The sequence below is a fragment of the Zootoca vivipara genome, chromosome 3 (assembly GCF_963506605.1).
Source record: "Zootoca vivipara chromosome 3, rZooViv1.1, whole genome shotgun sequence".
In the NCBI taxonomy this organism is placed as follows: Eukaryota; Metazoa; Chordata; class Lepidosauria; order Squamata; family Lacertidae; genus Zootoca; species Zootoca vivipara.
Genome location: NC_083278.1, coordinates 2,610,096 through 2,623,696, shown reverse-complemented (window position 1 = coordinate 2,623,696; position 13,601 = coordinate 2,610,096). Strand labels below are relative to the sequence as shown.

At 40.5% G+C, this 13,601-nt stretch overlaps 1 protein-coding gene across 13 annotated transcripts in view; it reads left to right on the top strand.

Annotated features, from left to right (window-relative positions):
- The window catches only part of WDPCP (WD repeat containing planar cell polarity effector), a 215,590-nt gene that overhangs the window by 56,538 nt on the left and 145,451 nt on the right, over positions 1-13,601 (top strand). For all 13 annotated transcript variants that reach the window (XR_009557270.1, XR_009557269.1, XR_009557271.1 and 10 more), the window contains exons 2-5: positions 3,811-3,893; positions 5,660-5,704; positions 6,551-6,601; positions 13,282-13,352. Coding sequence is in view for 7 of the 13 variants with exons in the window: in XM_035110455.2 (XP_034966346.2) it covers positions 3,833-3,893; positions 5,660-5,704; positions 6,551-6,601; positions 13,282-13,352 (228 nt within the window). In the remaining 6 variants the exon portion in view is untranslated. The remainder of the gene's footprint in view (positions 1-3,810; positions 3,894-5,659; positions 5,705-6,550; positions 6,602-13,281; positions 13,353-13,601) is intronic.

Sequence of the window (13,601 nt, the reverse complement as noted above, 5' to 3'; positions counted from 1 at the left end):
AGACAGAATCAGAATTCAAAATGGCCTTAACAAATTGGAGAACTGAGTCCAAGCTAATAGAATGAATTTCAGTAGAGACAAATGTCAGGTTCTACACTTAGGCGGGAAGGACCAGATGTATAAATATAAGATGGACATCTGCCTTACTAGCAGTACATTATTATTATTACTATTATTACTATTATTATTACCATTTGTATGCCCGCAGGTGTCAGGGTGGTTCACAATATAAAAACACAAAATACATAATCAAAATAAAATCAAGAACAACCCAGTAACCCCACCCCCATGGGAAAAGGATCTAGGGATGGACTCCAAGCGTAACGTGAGTCAACAATCTGATGCAACAGCCAAGAAGAAGAAGAAGAAGAAGAAGAAGAAGAAGAAGAAGAAGAAGAAGAAGCTGATGCTATTTTAGGCTGCACAAGCAGAAGTATAGTGTCCCAGTCGAGGGAAGTAATAGTACAACTCTATTCTTCTGCCTTGGTCAGACTATACCTCAGTAAAATCTACACACTTATAAAAGAAGTTCTGAAAATGCTTTTTTAAAAGTGTTTTTAAAATTACATTGAATTTTTCATGAGGCTCACCATCACCATTTAGTGTCACATTGTATATCACACTTAAAACACACTTAAAACATTTTATTTGCAGCTGTATAGCTGAGTCCCTGGAATAGTGTGTCCAGTTCTGCACACCATAATTTAAGAAAGATGCTGACAAGCTAGAACATGTACAGAGGAGGGCAACCAAGATGATCAAGGTTCTGGAAACCAAGCCTTATGAGGATCGGTTAAGGGAATTGTTTAGCTTGGAAAAAAGGAGACCACTAACTTCAGATATCTCAAGGGCAGTCATGTGGAAGATGGAGCAAGCTTGTTTTCTCCTGGCCTGGAGGATAGGACTTAAACCAATAGCTTCAAGGTACAAGAAAGGAGATTTTGACTAAACATCAGAAAAAACTTTCTGACAGTAAAAACTGTTCAACAGTGGACCAGACTGCCTTGGGAGGTTGTGAACTCTCCTTCTTTGGGAGGTTTTTAAGCAGAAGTTGGATGGCCATCTGTCATGGACGCTTTAGTTGAGATTCCTGCATTGCAGGGGATTTGACTAGATGACCCTTGGGGTCACTTCCAACTCTATGACTCTATGATATTGAGGATGTCTTTCCTTTCATTGGGTTATTTTAGTTCTGACTGTGTGTATGATTAGACTGATTTTGTGTAACTGTAAAAGTCTGTGGGTTTGTTTTAATTTGCTGCAGTTTTTAGGTCATAGATGGTTTTATGGTTTCAGTTGGTTACGTATTTGAGAGTAAGATTTGTGAACTGCTCTGGGATTTTCTACATTAACACACACCATACACCCCCACAAGGTATCAGTCTTGAAACACTGTAGAATAAAAAAAGTCTTAATTCTATGTCTAGAGGCTGGCAGAGTGGGGACTTAACCGAGCTTCCAAAGAAAGCCAACATCAAATATATCTTGTCCTTTGTTTTCAACAACTTAACCTTAAGGCCTGGATAGTTAGTCTAATAAGTGTCTAATAAAAATAGTGGTTGAATATTGTTGAGGTAAATTAATGCTTTTAAAAGTTGTAACTGCATGAGTGGATGTCTATAAAAGCTGGACTACTGTGTCTCCCAACAATTTCATTGCAGAGCTCATGATATTTGATATTTTACTTAAAGACCTAAGGACATGGAATCTATTCAGTACATGAAAATTGAAGCCTTAGTTAAATAAAGCATTTTCTATTTCTCATGTTTGCCCGTAACCACCTGATATAATTTTGCTACTGTTACACATGTAAATGTTTTAAAATTGAAAGCTCTGTAGCTATAACATGACCACTTATAATTGCAAAAGATAGGACTTATTTCCAGACTTCTTAAAAATGTGAAGAATTAATTCAGTGGAGCATGAAACAACTTCTCAGCAAATGGAAATAAGTTTACAGTGTGTGATTTTCATGACACTATTCTTTGGTTATCAGATAATGTATTTCTTTTCAGCGATTATTATACAAGCCATAGTTAGGCCTTTTTGACAATATGTGCTTCGGTGTGACTTTCAAATCAATATAGAATATTTTTAGTTGTATATCATCAGTGTGTTGCTGCTAAAAGGCACAATTATAAGGATAATACTGACACACATTTAAAATCTTCACAAAGCCCTCACTTTGCCACCACATTGTTATCTTTGGCTTGCATGCTATAGTCATAAACAAAAAGAATTTGAATATATTTTTGTCTTTTGAGTTGATGAATTTTCAGAGCAGCAAACAACTCCCTACCTTTTAAGGAGTCCTCCTAGCAACTTGAATTTAAGAGGGAAAGCATTTACTTAGCACAGTGGTTCAAAAGTAAGTTCAGTTCTCCCCCAAACCACTTTATCCTGGCAGGGCTACTTCCAATTACAGAGCCCCATTTAGAGAGAAAACTGCTTAGGACTTGAGGACTGCATCTTCACTGATGAATAGGACACTATTTAGCATGTTTGAGAAAGCATAAATGTATAGTGAAGACAGGAAGAGCAGAGCAGGACCATAAATAGGCATATGAAATTAGGGGGCTGCTGCCCTTCAGTTCTGTGTGAACACAGTTTGTACTTAAATAGGATTTTTGATGTCTTCCTTCCTTCCTTCCTTCCTTCCTTCCTTCCTTCCTTCCTTCCTTCCTTCCTTCCTTCCTTCCTCTAATTTGTTAAATGAATTCCAATAAACCCAAGTTTCTGTTCTCCTCTTCTTTCTCTCACTTTTTATTTCTATTTAACTTATTTACTGCACAAGCTTGCAATCTTGTATCCATGTTTGTAATATCAGCTGTTTAAAATATGTGTTTTAAATTGTCGGAACCTGCCCTGGAACCCTTTGGGTGAAGGGCAGGAAGTAACAGCAGCAGCAGCAGCAACAACTACAACAACAAAAAATTGCCTGTTTTCTCTTTTGAGGCAATTAAAACTTTATTTGCCTTTTTTCATTTTCTCCCAAACTTCTTTGTTCCTGTCTGAATTATTTCACTGTTTTATTCCATTTGTTACTATGCCTGTGTTCCTTCCCTTTTCTGCTCTCTACACTGGCTCGCTTTCTCACTTCTCTGTATTTTATTTAACTTCAAGTTTAAATATAACATGTCTTCCTTCCCTCGCATCTACTTATCTGTTCTTTCTATCTAGGCTCCCTTCATTACTCTTCTGGTACCTTTTAAAAACAACAATCTGCTATTCCTTTGCTCAGTCTCTTGTTTTCTCTTACCATCAAAACTGATTACCTCCTTGAAAAGTAACTGCTAAGCTTTTATGCAGATACAGTGGAACCTCAGTTTATGCCTACCTCTGTTTCCGAAAACCTCTGTTTACAAACGCCGCAGACCTGGAAGTGTTTACATCCGGGTTCTGCGGCGTCGGATGTGCAGAAGTGATCTGCACAGCGCGTGTGCGCGCAGAAGCGCTCTATCGGTGCTTTGCGCACACGCAGAAGCGTGCCTTCGGCGAGTGAATGCCTCGGCGAGCAAATGCCTCCGCGGAACGGATTGCGTTCGCAAAACGAGGTACCACTGTACATTTTTTGCTCCTCTTTTGGTAGCATCTGAACATGCTGGTATACTAAACGTTGTGTGCAAGCATTTAGGGCTAACAAACCTTGCTATCGGAGGAATAACATCTGGAAAGTAGGCATAAACATAGTTTACAAATTCCCTACTGGTTGCTTTGGTTGTGAAAGAATTAAAAATTGGGATACTTGCTGCTCTTAGTGTTCTTTTTTCAGCTTATTGAATAATCAAATTCAATTTCTTCTTCTTTTAGAATTAACTGCCAGCTGCTTCAGATGACTGTCTTTCTCTCTGAAATGCACCTATGGTCTTTGAAGAGCACCTTGCATGTTCAAGGTAAAGCAGATGCTACCATTTTGCTGGCTTTAGCATGTCCAATTTTCAGAAATTAACATGTAGTATTTTATACATGTTTTTCAGAACATACATAATACAAAACCCTGCCCTTTGCTCTCCATCCACTGAGACAACTCCTCTCATGTATAAACAAAAACCACTAACTTCTAACTGCACTAATTTCAGAGCAACTTTCAGGATAAAAAAGATAATTTGAAAGAACAATATCAGAAATACCTGTCTCTGTAAAATAATTTCCTTATTGTTTCAAAATAGAGAACATCTCTGTGTTTTACAACATGTGAAGTTGTCACCCATCTACGGTAGTAACTGGTGAAAGATCCTTCCAAAGGTGGCAATCCGATGGATGTCTCAGTAGTTTTCTGTATCATCAAACTATGCTACCCTTCTAGGTTACCTTAAATGAAACAGCTGATGTGAAATCATCTGGGGATTTTGGACTACAGTGCCACCATTGTAAAGGTGACAAGCAGTTTTTATGTCCCCTTTCCATCTTAAAACTCAAGAAGGCTAAGGAACCTCCTAAACTGGAGGTGGTTTTGAGGTAGATGAGAGTGAAACTGAAGTTAAATCCATATACAACAGAGGTACTGTGGGTAGGAAAACCTGCTGAATTGGATGGAAGTGTGCAACTGATCTTGGATGGAGGACTCCCCCAAAGGACCAAGTTTGCATCTTGGGGCTTTCCTTAAATTCAGCAGGTGCAGGTAGTGTTGGTAGCCAGGAGTACCTTTACCATCTTAGGTTGCATCTGGCATACCAATCTGTATGCCATCAAAGTCCACATAAAACTGAATTTTATAAAAGTTTTAAAACCTATTTTGTGACCCACCCACCTCACCCCGCCCCGCCTATTACTCACTGCTTGCTGACAGAACAGTTTGGGGCTAGTTCATCTGAAAAATTTCCTAGGCACCCAAGCTTTAAGTGCATCTTTGCAGGCCCTATTTGTAGGTTTGCTTGTAAGATCAACTAGCCTAGTGGGCTTTATCTATTTATGTAAATCATTCTGTACTGCTCTCCACCTGGAAGGACTCCTATAGTGGCTTACATAAAATCAATAAAAACAAGGACAGCCATTGCCAAAAAAACTGACAATCTAAAATATAGAGGAGGAAAAAAAGGCTATTGGTAAGTAAACAGAGAAAAATCAAATTCGGGCACTGATTCTTAAAGTTTAAAAAATCACTAGTGACAACCAGCTGGGCTAGAAGCAGCTCAAGGTGAAGAGGCACCAAATGTAGCTGGCTTCTCAGCAGAGCTGATGAAATGACCCAGCTGCCTTCCTCTCTTTCGCAGCCTGATGGAATGTCTGCTGCCAGGTGACACTTGAGTGATGGAAGGGCCAATAGAGCTGGTCCTCAAGTAGTGTCAATGGAATGGTACTGCTTTCTATACCTTCTTGTGCATCAAAGAGAGGACCTTTTCAGTTATTCCCCCACTCCCTGGGTTTTAGAACTCCCTTCTAATTGTAGAACCATATGTAAATCAATAGGGAGGCTTTCAGATGGAGTCTAAAAACCCATCTATTTTGGACAGTTTCCCATTAAGGTATTTAAGTGGTGCTGGCTTGAAATCATTTTGAAGTCTTTTCAGTGGGTGTTTCTGCAAGTATTTGTATGACTGCATGCATTCTGCATGGGTTCTCAGTTCTGTTTATAAGATAGTTCCCACCCTCCCAAGAAACATGTCTAATTTCAAGTGCCAGAATTATAATTCAGTTTTTTGTTTCCTTATTTATGTAGACCAAGACATTGGAATCTATCATTACTATGACAAAAAGGAAGCAGGTAAGGTGTAAACCTCATGAAAAAAACTATATACACTCCTCACTTGATTTTTTTTTCAAGCTCTCAAAACTGAAACACAAACACACACATATATATCTAAACTTTCTGAATTTTGAAAGTACTGTATAGGAATTTTTTATGAATTATGTTGTGGAACCTGAAATTCTCTGCAGTTAAATCAGTTAAACCATTGGTTCAAATTATTTCAAAGCAATTATTTTAAAGCAATGAATCAACAAAGACAACATATATGTCAAAAGTAATAACCTCATTTTATAAAATTAGGTTTTAAATACCGGTATAATGCAATATTTGATGCTGGGCATTCTAGTTAGTTTTTATTTATTGGAGTTCCACCAGAGGGCATTGTAAATTCATAGGAGTGCATTGGTCTTGGCCTTCTGGATCCTCCTCACCTGCTATTTTGAAATAGACATTTCAGAGTGAATGATCAATTTTCTTTATCTGATTAATCTTTTTAATCCCAGAAGATTCATGATGGGCCAAAAGGTGAAGTTACTTCATGTTTGAGTCCAGGTTAAAGTGGTGGCTTGTATCGGCATCACATGCTACTTCTAGACTTCTGGTGGCCGGCTGACTCAGCTTCTCGTTTGGATTCAGTCGTAGTTCACTTCACTATCTGATTACATTCAATCCTTTATAATATTGACCCACCTGCTGGGATTGCTCAAGTCTATTTCACTTCAAGCTTAAGACATCTGTTCAGGAAATGAGAACTTTAGAACTCCCCCACCTTTCAAATCGCTGTACTTTTCCTAAATGTGTAATAATTAACATTTTGCTGACAATAAATGATAAGGTTTGTTCTTTTTCTCCTTCTTTTAGAACCACAAATTAACTTTGGCTGCTTATATGAGAAACAACAGTTAGCAGAATGTAAGACCTATTTTCAGTTTCCTTATTACTGTAAAAAGAATGAAAATATTATGTTTAAATTTATTTTAATTCATAACCTGCCCAATACAACACTGAAAACAGTTAAAAAAGTTAAAATTATACAAAATACAATCACAAAAAATGTGTTAGTACAAAATACACAACTGTGAAACTCGCATAGTTTAGGCTGTGTTAATTTCTTTTCAATTTATATGCTTTGATGTCTAAACGTAGCCTATGGCAGCAGCCCTTTTTGCTGTTTTTACCAGGATGTGTCTGGGAAACTCACTTTGCCATAAACCAAAATCCTGAAATAAAGGTGGAACACACACAAATCATTCTTGTGGTTAAATATATACAGTGTTGATCTATTCTTCTCTTCATCTCCTTCTAGTAAAAGTGGATGCAAGCAGGGCAGAATGAGGCAGGAGGCAGGAGGACCTGGGCTTGTGGTTTGTCTCACTCCAAACAAACCACAAGATGTAGCCAATGCTTGCTCCTGACTTGATGCTCATAGTTTAGAGAAAACAAACCCTAAACCTGGATTCACATGTAACCCTAAGGCAAACCATGGCTTAACTCTTGAAAGCACTGCAGCAGCAAGACCAGTGGAGGAGTGAAGTGGCTGCAATTTTGCTCCAAGTACCTCTATGCTTTCTCATATCTTTAAATGAAGGGCGGTATATAAATCAGCCCCTTCATGGATCAATGCCTTGTCGTGGCGAAGGGGCTTGAATAACTCAGAGAAGCTATGAGCTATGCCATGCAGGGCCACCCAAGATGGACAGGTCACAGTGGAGAGTTTTGACTAAACGTGATCCACCTGGAGAAGGAACTGGCAAGCCACTCCAGTATCCCTGCCAAGAAAACTCCATGGACAAAGACAACAGGCATATAAAAGTTATGACGCTGGAAGATGAGCCCCTCAGGTCGGAAGGCGTCCAACATGCTACTGAGGAAGAGCGGAGGACAAGTACAAGTAGATTCAGAGCTGATGAAGCGGCTGGGCCAAAGCCGAAAGGACGCTCAGTTGCGGATATGCCTGGAAGCGAAAGGAAAGTCCGATGCTGTAAAGAAAAATATTGCATAGGAACCTGGAATGTAAGAACCATGAATAGAGGTAAGCTGGAGGTGGTCAAAAATGAGATGACAAGAATAAATATCGACATCCTGGGCATCAGTGAACTAAAATGGAAGGGAATGGGTGAATTCAGTTCGGGTGACTATCATATCTACTACTGTGGGCAAGAATCCTGTAGAAGAAATGGAGTGGCCCTCATAGTCAACAAAAGAGTGGCAAAAGCTGTAATGGGATGCAATCTCAAAAATGACAGAATGATCTCGATACGAATCCAAGGCAGACCTTTTAACATCACAGTAATCCAAGTTTATGCACCAACTACCGGTGCTGAAGAAAGTGAAATTGACCAATTCTACGAAGACCTACAACACCTTCTAGAAATGACACCAAAGAAGGATGTTCTTCTCATTACAGGGGATTGGAATGCTAAAGTAGGGAATCAAGAGATAAAAGGAACAACTGGCAAGTTTGGCCTTGGAGTTCAAAATGAAGCAGGGCAAAGGCTAATAGAGTTCTGTCAAGAGAACAAGCTGGTCATCACAAACACTCTCTTCCAACAACACAAGAGACGACTCTACACATGGATATCACCAAATGGGCAGCATCGAAATCAGATTGATTATATTCTCTGCAGCCAAAGATGGAGAAGCTCTATACAGTCAGCAAAAACAAGACCTGGAGCTGACTGTAACTCAGATCATCAGCTTCTTATAGCAAAATTCCAGCTTAAACTGAAGAAAGTAGGAAAAACCACTGGGCCAGTAAGATACAATCTGAATCAAATCCCTTATGAATACACAGTGGAAGTGAGGAACAGGTTTAAGGATTTAGATTTGGTGGACAGAGTGCCTGAAGAACTATGGATGGAGGCACGTAACATTATACAGGAGGCAGCAACGAAAACCATCCCAAGGAAAAGGAAATGCAAGAAAGCAAAATGGCTGTCCAACGAGGCCTTACAAATAGCGGAGGAGAGGAGGCAAGCAAAATGCAAGGGAGATAGGGAAAGATACAGGAAACTGAATGCAGATTTCCAAAACACAGCAAGGAGCGATAAGAGGGTCTTCTTAAATGAGCAATGCAAAGAAATAGAGGAAAACAATAGAATGGGGAAAACCAGAGATCTGTTCAAGAAAATTGGAGATATGAAATGAACATTTCGTACAAAGATTACCATAATCAAGGACAAAAGTGGTAAGGACCTAACAGAAGCAGAAGACATCAAGAAGAGGTGGCAAGAATACACAGAGGAATTATACCAGAGAGATATGGAGGTCTCGTACACCCCAGGTAGTGTGGTTGCTGACCTTGAGCCAGACATCTTGGAGAGTGAAGTCAAATGGGCCTTAGAAAGCACTGCTAATAACAAGGCCAGTGGAAGTGATGATATTCCAACTGAACTATTTAAAAATTTAAAAGATGATGCTGTTAAGGTGCTACACCCAATATGCCAGCAAGTTTGGAAAACTCAGCAATGGCCAGAGGATTGGAGAAGATCAGTCTACATCCCAATTCCAAAGAAGGGCAGTGCCAAAGAATGCTCCAACTACCGCACAATTGCGCTCATTTCACACGCTAGCAAGGTTATGCTTAAAATTCTACAAGGCAGGCTTAGGCAGTATGTGGACCGAGAACTCCCAGAAGTGCAAGCTGGATTTCGAAAGGGCAGCGGAACCAGAGACCAAATAGCAAACATGCGCTGGATTATGGAGAAAGCTAGAGAGTTCCAGAAAAACGTCTACTTCTGCTTCATTGACTATGCAAAAGCCTTTGACTGTGTCGACCACAGCAAACTATGGCAAGTTCTTAAAGAAATGGGAGTGCCTGATCACCTCATCTGTCTCCTGAGAAATCTCTATGTGGGACAAGAAGCTACAGTTAGAACTGGATATGGAACAACTGATTGGTTCAAAATTGGGAAAGGAGTACGACAAGGTTGTATATTGTCTCCCTGCTTATTTAACTTATATGCAGAATTCATCATGCGAAAGGCTGGACTAGATGAATCCCAAGCAGGAATTAAGATTGCTGGAAGAAATATCAACAACCTCAGATATGCAGATGACACAACCTTGATGGCAGAAAGTGAGGAGGAATTAAAGAACCTTTTAATGAGGGTGAAAGAGGAGAGCGCAAAATATGGTCTGAAGCTCAACATCAAAAAAACCAAGATCATGGCCACTGGTCCCATCACCTCCTGGCAAATAGAAGGGGAAGAAATGGAGGCAGTGAGAGATTTCACCTTCTTGGGCTCCTTGATCACTGCAGATGGTGACAGCAGTCACGAAATTAAAAGACGCCTGCTTCTTGGGAGGAAAGCAATGACAAACCTAGACAGCATCTTAAAAAGCAGAGACATCACCTTGCCGACAAAGGTCCGTATAGTTAAAGCTATGGTTTTCCCAGTAGTGATGTATGGAAGTGAGAGCTGGACCATAAAGAAGGCTGATCGCCGAAGAATTGATGCTTTTGAATTATGGTGCTGGAGGAGACTCTTGAGAGTCCCATGGACTGCAAGAAGATCAAACCTATCCATTCTTAAGGAAATCAGACCTGAGTGCTCCCTGGAAGGACAGATCGTGAAGCTGAGGCTCCAATACTTTGGCCACCTCATGAGAAGAGAAGAATCCTTGGAAAAGACCCTGATGTTGGGAAAGATTGAGGGCACTAGGAGAAGGGGACGACAGAGGACAAGATGGTTGGACAGTGTTCTCGAAGCTACGAATATGAGTTTGACCAAACTACGGGAGGCAGTGCAAGACAGGAGTGCCTGGCGTGCTATGGTCCATGGGGTCACGAAGAGTCGGACACGACTAAACGACTAAACAACAACAACATATAAATCAAATCAAATGTGGGACCCAGGTGGCGCTGATTTATATTAATATAAATCAAATGTGGGACCCAGGTGGTGCTGTGGTTAAACCACTGAGCCTAGCGCTTGCTGATCAGAAGGTCGACGGTTCGAATCCCTGTGACGGGGTGAGCTCCCGTTGCTTGGTCCCAGCTCCTGCCAACCTAGCAGTTCGAAAGCATGTCAAAATGCAAGTAGATAAATAGGAACCGCTACAGCGGGAAGGTAAACGGCGTTTCCATGTGCTGCTCTGGTTTGCCAGAAGCGGCTTTGTCATGCTGGCCACATGACCTGGAAGCTATACGCTGGCTCCCTCGGCCAATAATGTGAGATGAGCGCGCAACCCCAGAGTCGGTCACGACTGGACCTAATGGTCAGGGGTCCCTTTACCCCTTTACCTTTTTATATAATTCAAATAATTAACTAACTAACATTTAGCCATGGTTTTACTTCACATTATAGTGCAAAACAAGTGGTCCATTGGGGGGGGGGAGTTTGGTAGCCGTTGCTTTAGAGCAGGGGTGACAAGCATTTTTTTGGCCCAAGGAAAGTATTGTCTCATGGCCAGCTACTAGTTGGTGTGGTCATCCATCACTCTGGCACATAGACATGCCCAGCACTTATGCAGGCACACACCAGTAGTGCAAAGTACTATATCCTTAACACTGCACTTGCTTCTTCCTGGCAATCTTTTCCTTTCTTACTTTCTGACTGTGAGTGGTCTAGAATCTTCATTTGAGCACTTCCACAGCACTCCCCCCAAAGACAGAAGTGGTGGACTCTGCTGGTCTTACTGATTTTCTGTGGACTTTAGAAGTAGTGCTGTGGTTCCCCACTAGGGTTGAAACTGTGTGGTTTTCTGCCCTCTGCTTGTAGAGGTCTCTGCTGCCAATTCCACCAACACTGCTGCATTCAGTAGATTGCTGGAGTAACCCAGCAATGGGGGTTTACTACCCCATTATAGAGTTTGTAGCCAGTGCTAACCATGTCTCCCTGGTTCCATTGTAGGCAGTATTGTAGCCAATGAGATTAATCCTAGGTGTGCTTATTGCTAATTGAAAACTTTACAATACATTGTCTATATGTTCCTTTTAAAATCTAAGCCATGCAGCTCACCCATCTTGGCTCAAAGGCTTCTATCATTAACATGTAAAAACCTGGGTCTCTCTCCAAATGCCTCTGACACATGCATTTTCCTTTATGGCTCTTTGGCCTCTTTGACTATCATGTCCCCCTACTTTCATTGCCTAAGTCCTGTCCCATCCCCATTTGGACAGTCTCTGCACATGAAAAAGGTGAAAAGTATGACTGTCATCCTTTAAGGCTGATTAACCTTGAACCAGATGTTCCTAAGCTCCTGTCAGCTCTCTCTGCACCTTTTTCATGTTAAGGCCAGTGCAAGTCCGCCTTGTCCCAAAACATTCCCCGATCCCAAACAAATGCAAACCATCCTCACAACATCACTGCCTTGCTCTTGCATTGAGACCCCACCGCTCAGCATGTCTAGCTGGCCCTGCATGTAGAACAGCTTTCTTAGAAATTCTATCTATGGTCAAGATACTGGCTTTCAACCTCTTACCTTACAATATAAATTTGGCTTCCAGTTCTGCAGGACTATATTTTACTATGTCATTGGTGCCAAAGTGTGCTGAAACCAATGACTCCTCCCCAATTTCCCGTTGTTTATGGCCACCAGCTGAGTTGCTAAATACAAGACATTTAAGTTGAATGAAGTCTGGACTATTGTATTTTGGGGGCTGACTTCAGCTGATCTGAATAGTGGAATTAAATACCATTTTGGTGGTCCAGTTTAAGTTGCATACAGTGGTACCTCAGGTTAAATACTTAATTGGTTCCAGAAGTCCGTACATAACCTGAAGCGTACTACCTGAAGCGAACTTTCCCATTGAAAGTAATGGAAAGTGGATTAATCCATTCCAGACAATGAAAAACACCCCCTAAAACAGCAATTTAACACAAATTTTACTGTCTAACAAGACCATTGATCCATAAAATGAAGGCAAGAATCAATGTACTGTACAGTAGTACCTTGGGTTATGTACTTAATTGGTTCCGGGGTGCCATTCGCACCCCGAAAAGTACTTAATTCGAACGGCGATAGCACTTCTGCGCATGCGCAAATTGCGCAGATCGTTTCTGCACATGCGCGAACCGTGCAGATCACTTCTGCACATGCATTAACTGTGCAGATTGCTTCTGTGCATGCGCGCGCAGCGGATCCCGGAAGTAAACACTTCCGGGTCCACAGAGTACTGGTACTTAAACTGAAAGTACTCAAACTGAAGTGTACTTAACCCGAGGTATGACTGTAATTTAACAGAAGGCATTTGTCAGAAGTCCCAATCTAAGCAGGCTGGTTTCATTATACAGGAGGAGATAACAGTTTAATCAATGATACGACAGGACTTTTGGTGCCGTATGATCTTAAAATATTTTGGTTGTGCTATTTTGAAAGGAATTATTGATAATATCACTTAACTTGATATTGAACCTGCTTATAGCTACTTAAATGTGTGTTCCCTTTGGGAAAAGACAGAACCTCTACCAGAGTGATTCAGATTGATTTAATAAAATTTTGTCTATGGAACTTGTGTCAGAATTATAAACAAATTTATTGTAAGATAGAAAATATTCAGTATTTAATAATAAAATATGAAGTAAAATCCAGCATTTGACATATTTGGATATGTAGATAATATCTTATACATACTTTTTATTTGCTAGCTCGAGATTATCCTTGGGTACTTAAGAACAAACGTCCGGAAAAGCTGCGAGACACACTTCAGGAGCTGGAGGTACCTTTCAGAAAGTTTCAAGCATAATAACAATTAATCCAGTTTTTCAGATCTCTTTCAACAGCTTTAATTTTCATAAAAGATCATCCCTTCTGCTGATAAGTGCTCTTTTGTCTGGTGGGTTATCCAAAACAGTTGCATCTTTGTTTAGCATGTCAGGCAATCTCTCCTCCTTGAAAATCAGAAGCACTTTATCTACAAGTGAAATGTGCACAGCCATCTATACACTGTCTATTTTTGGTTGTCCTC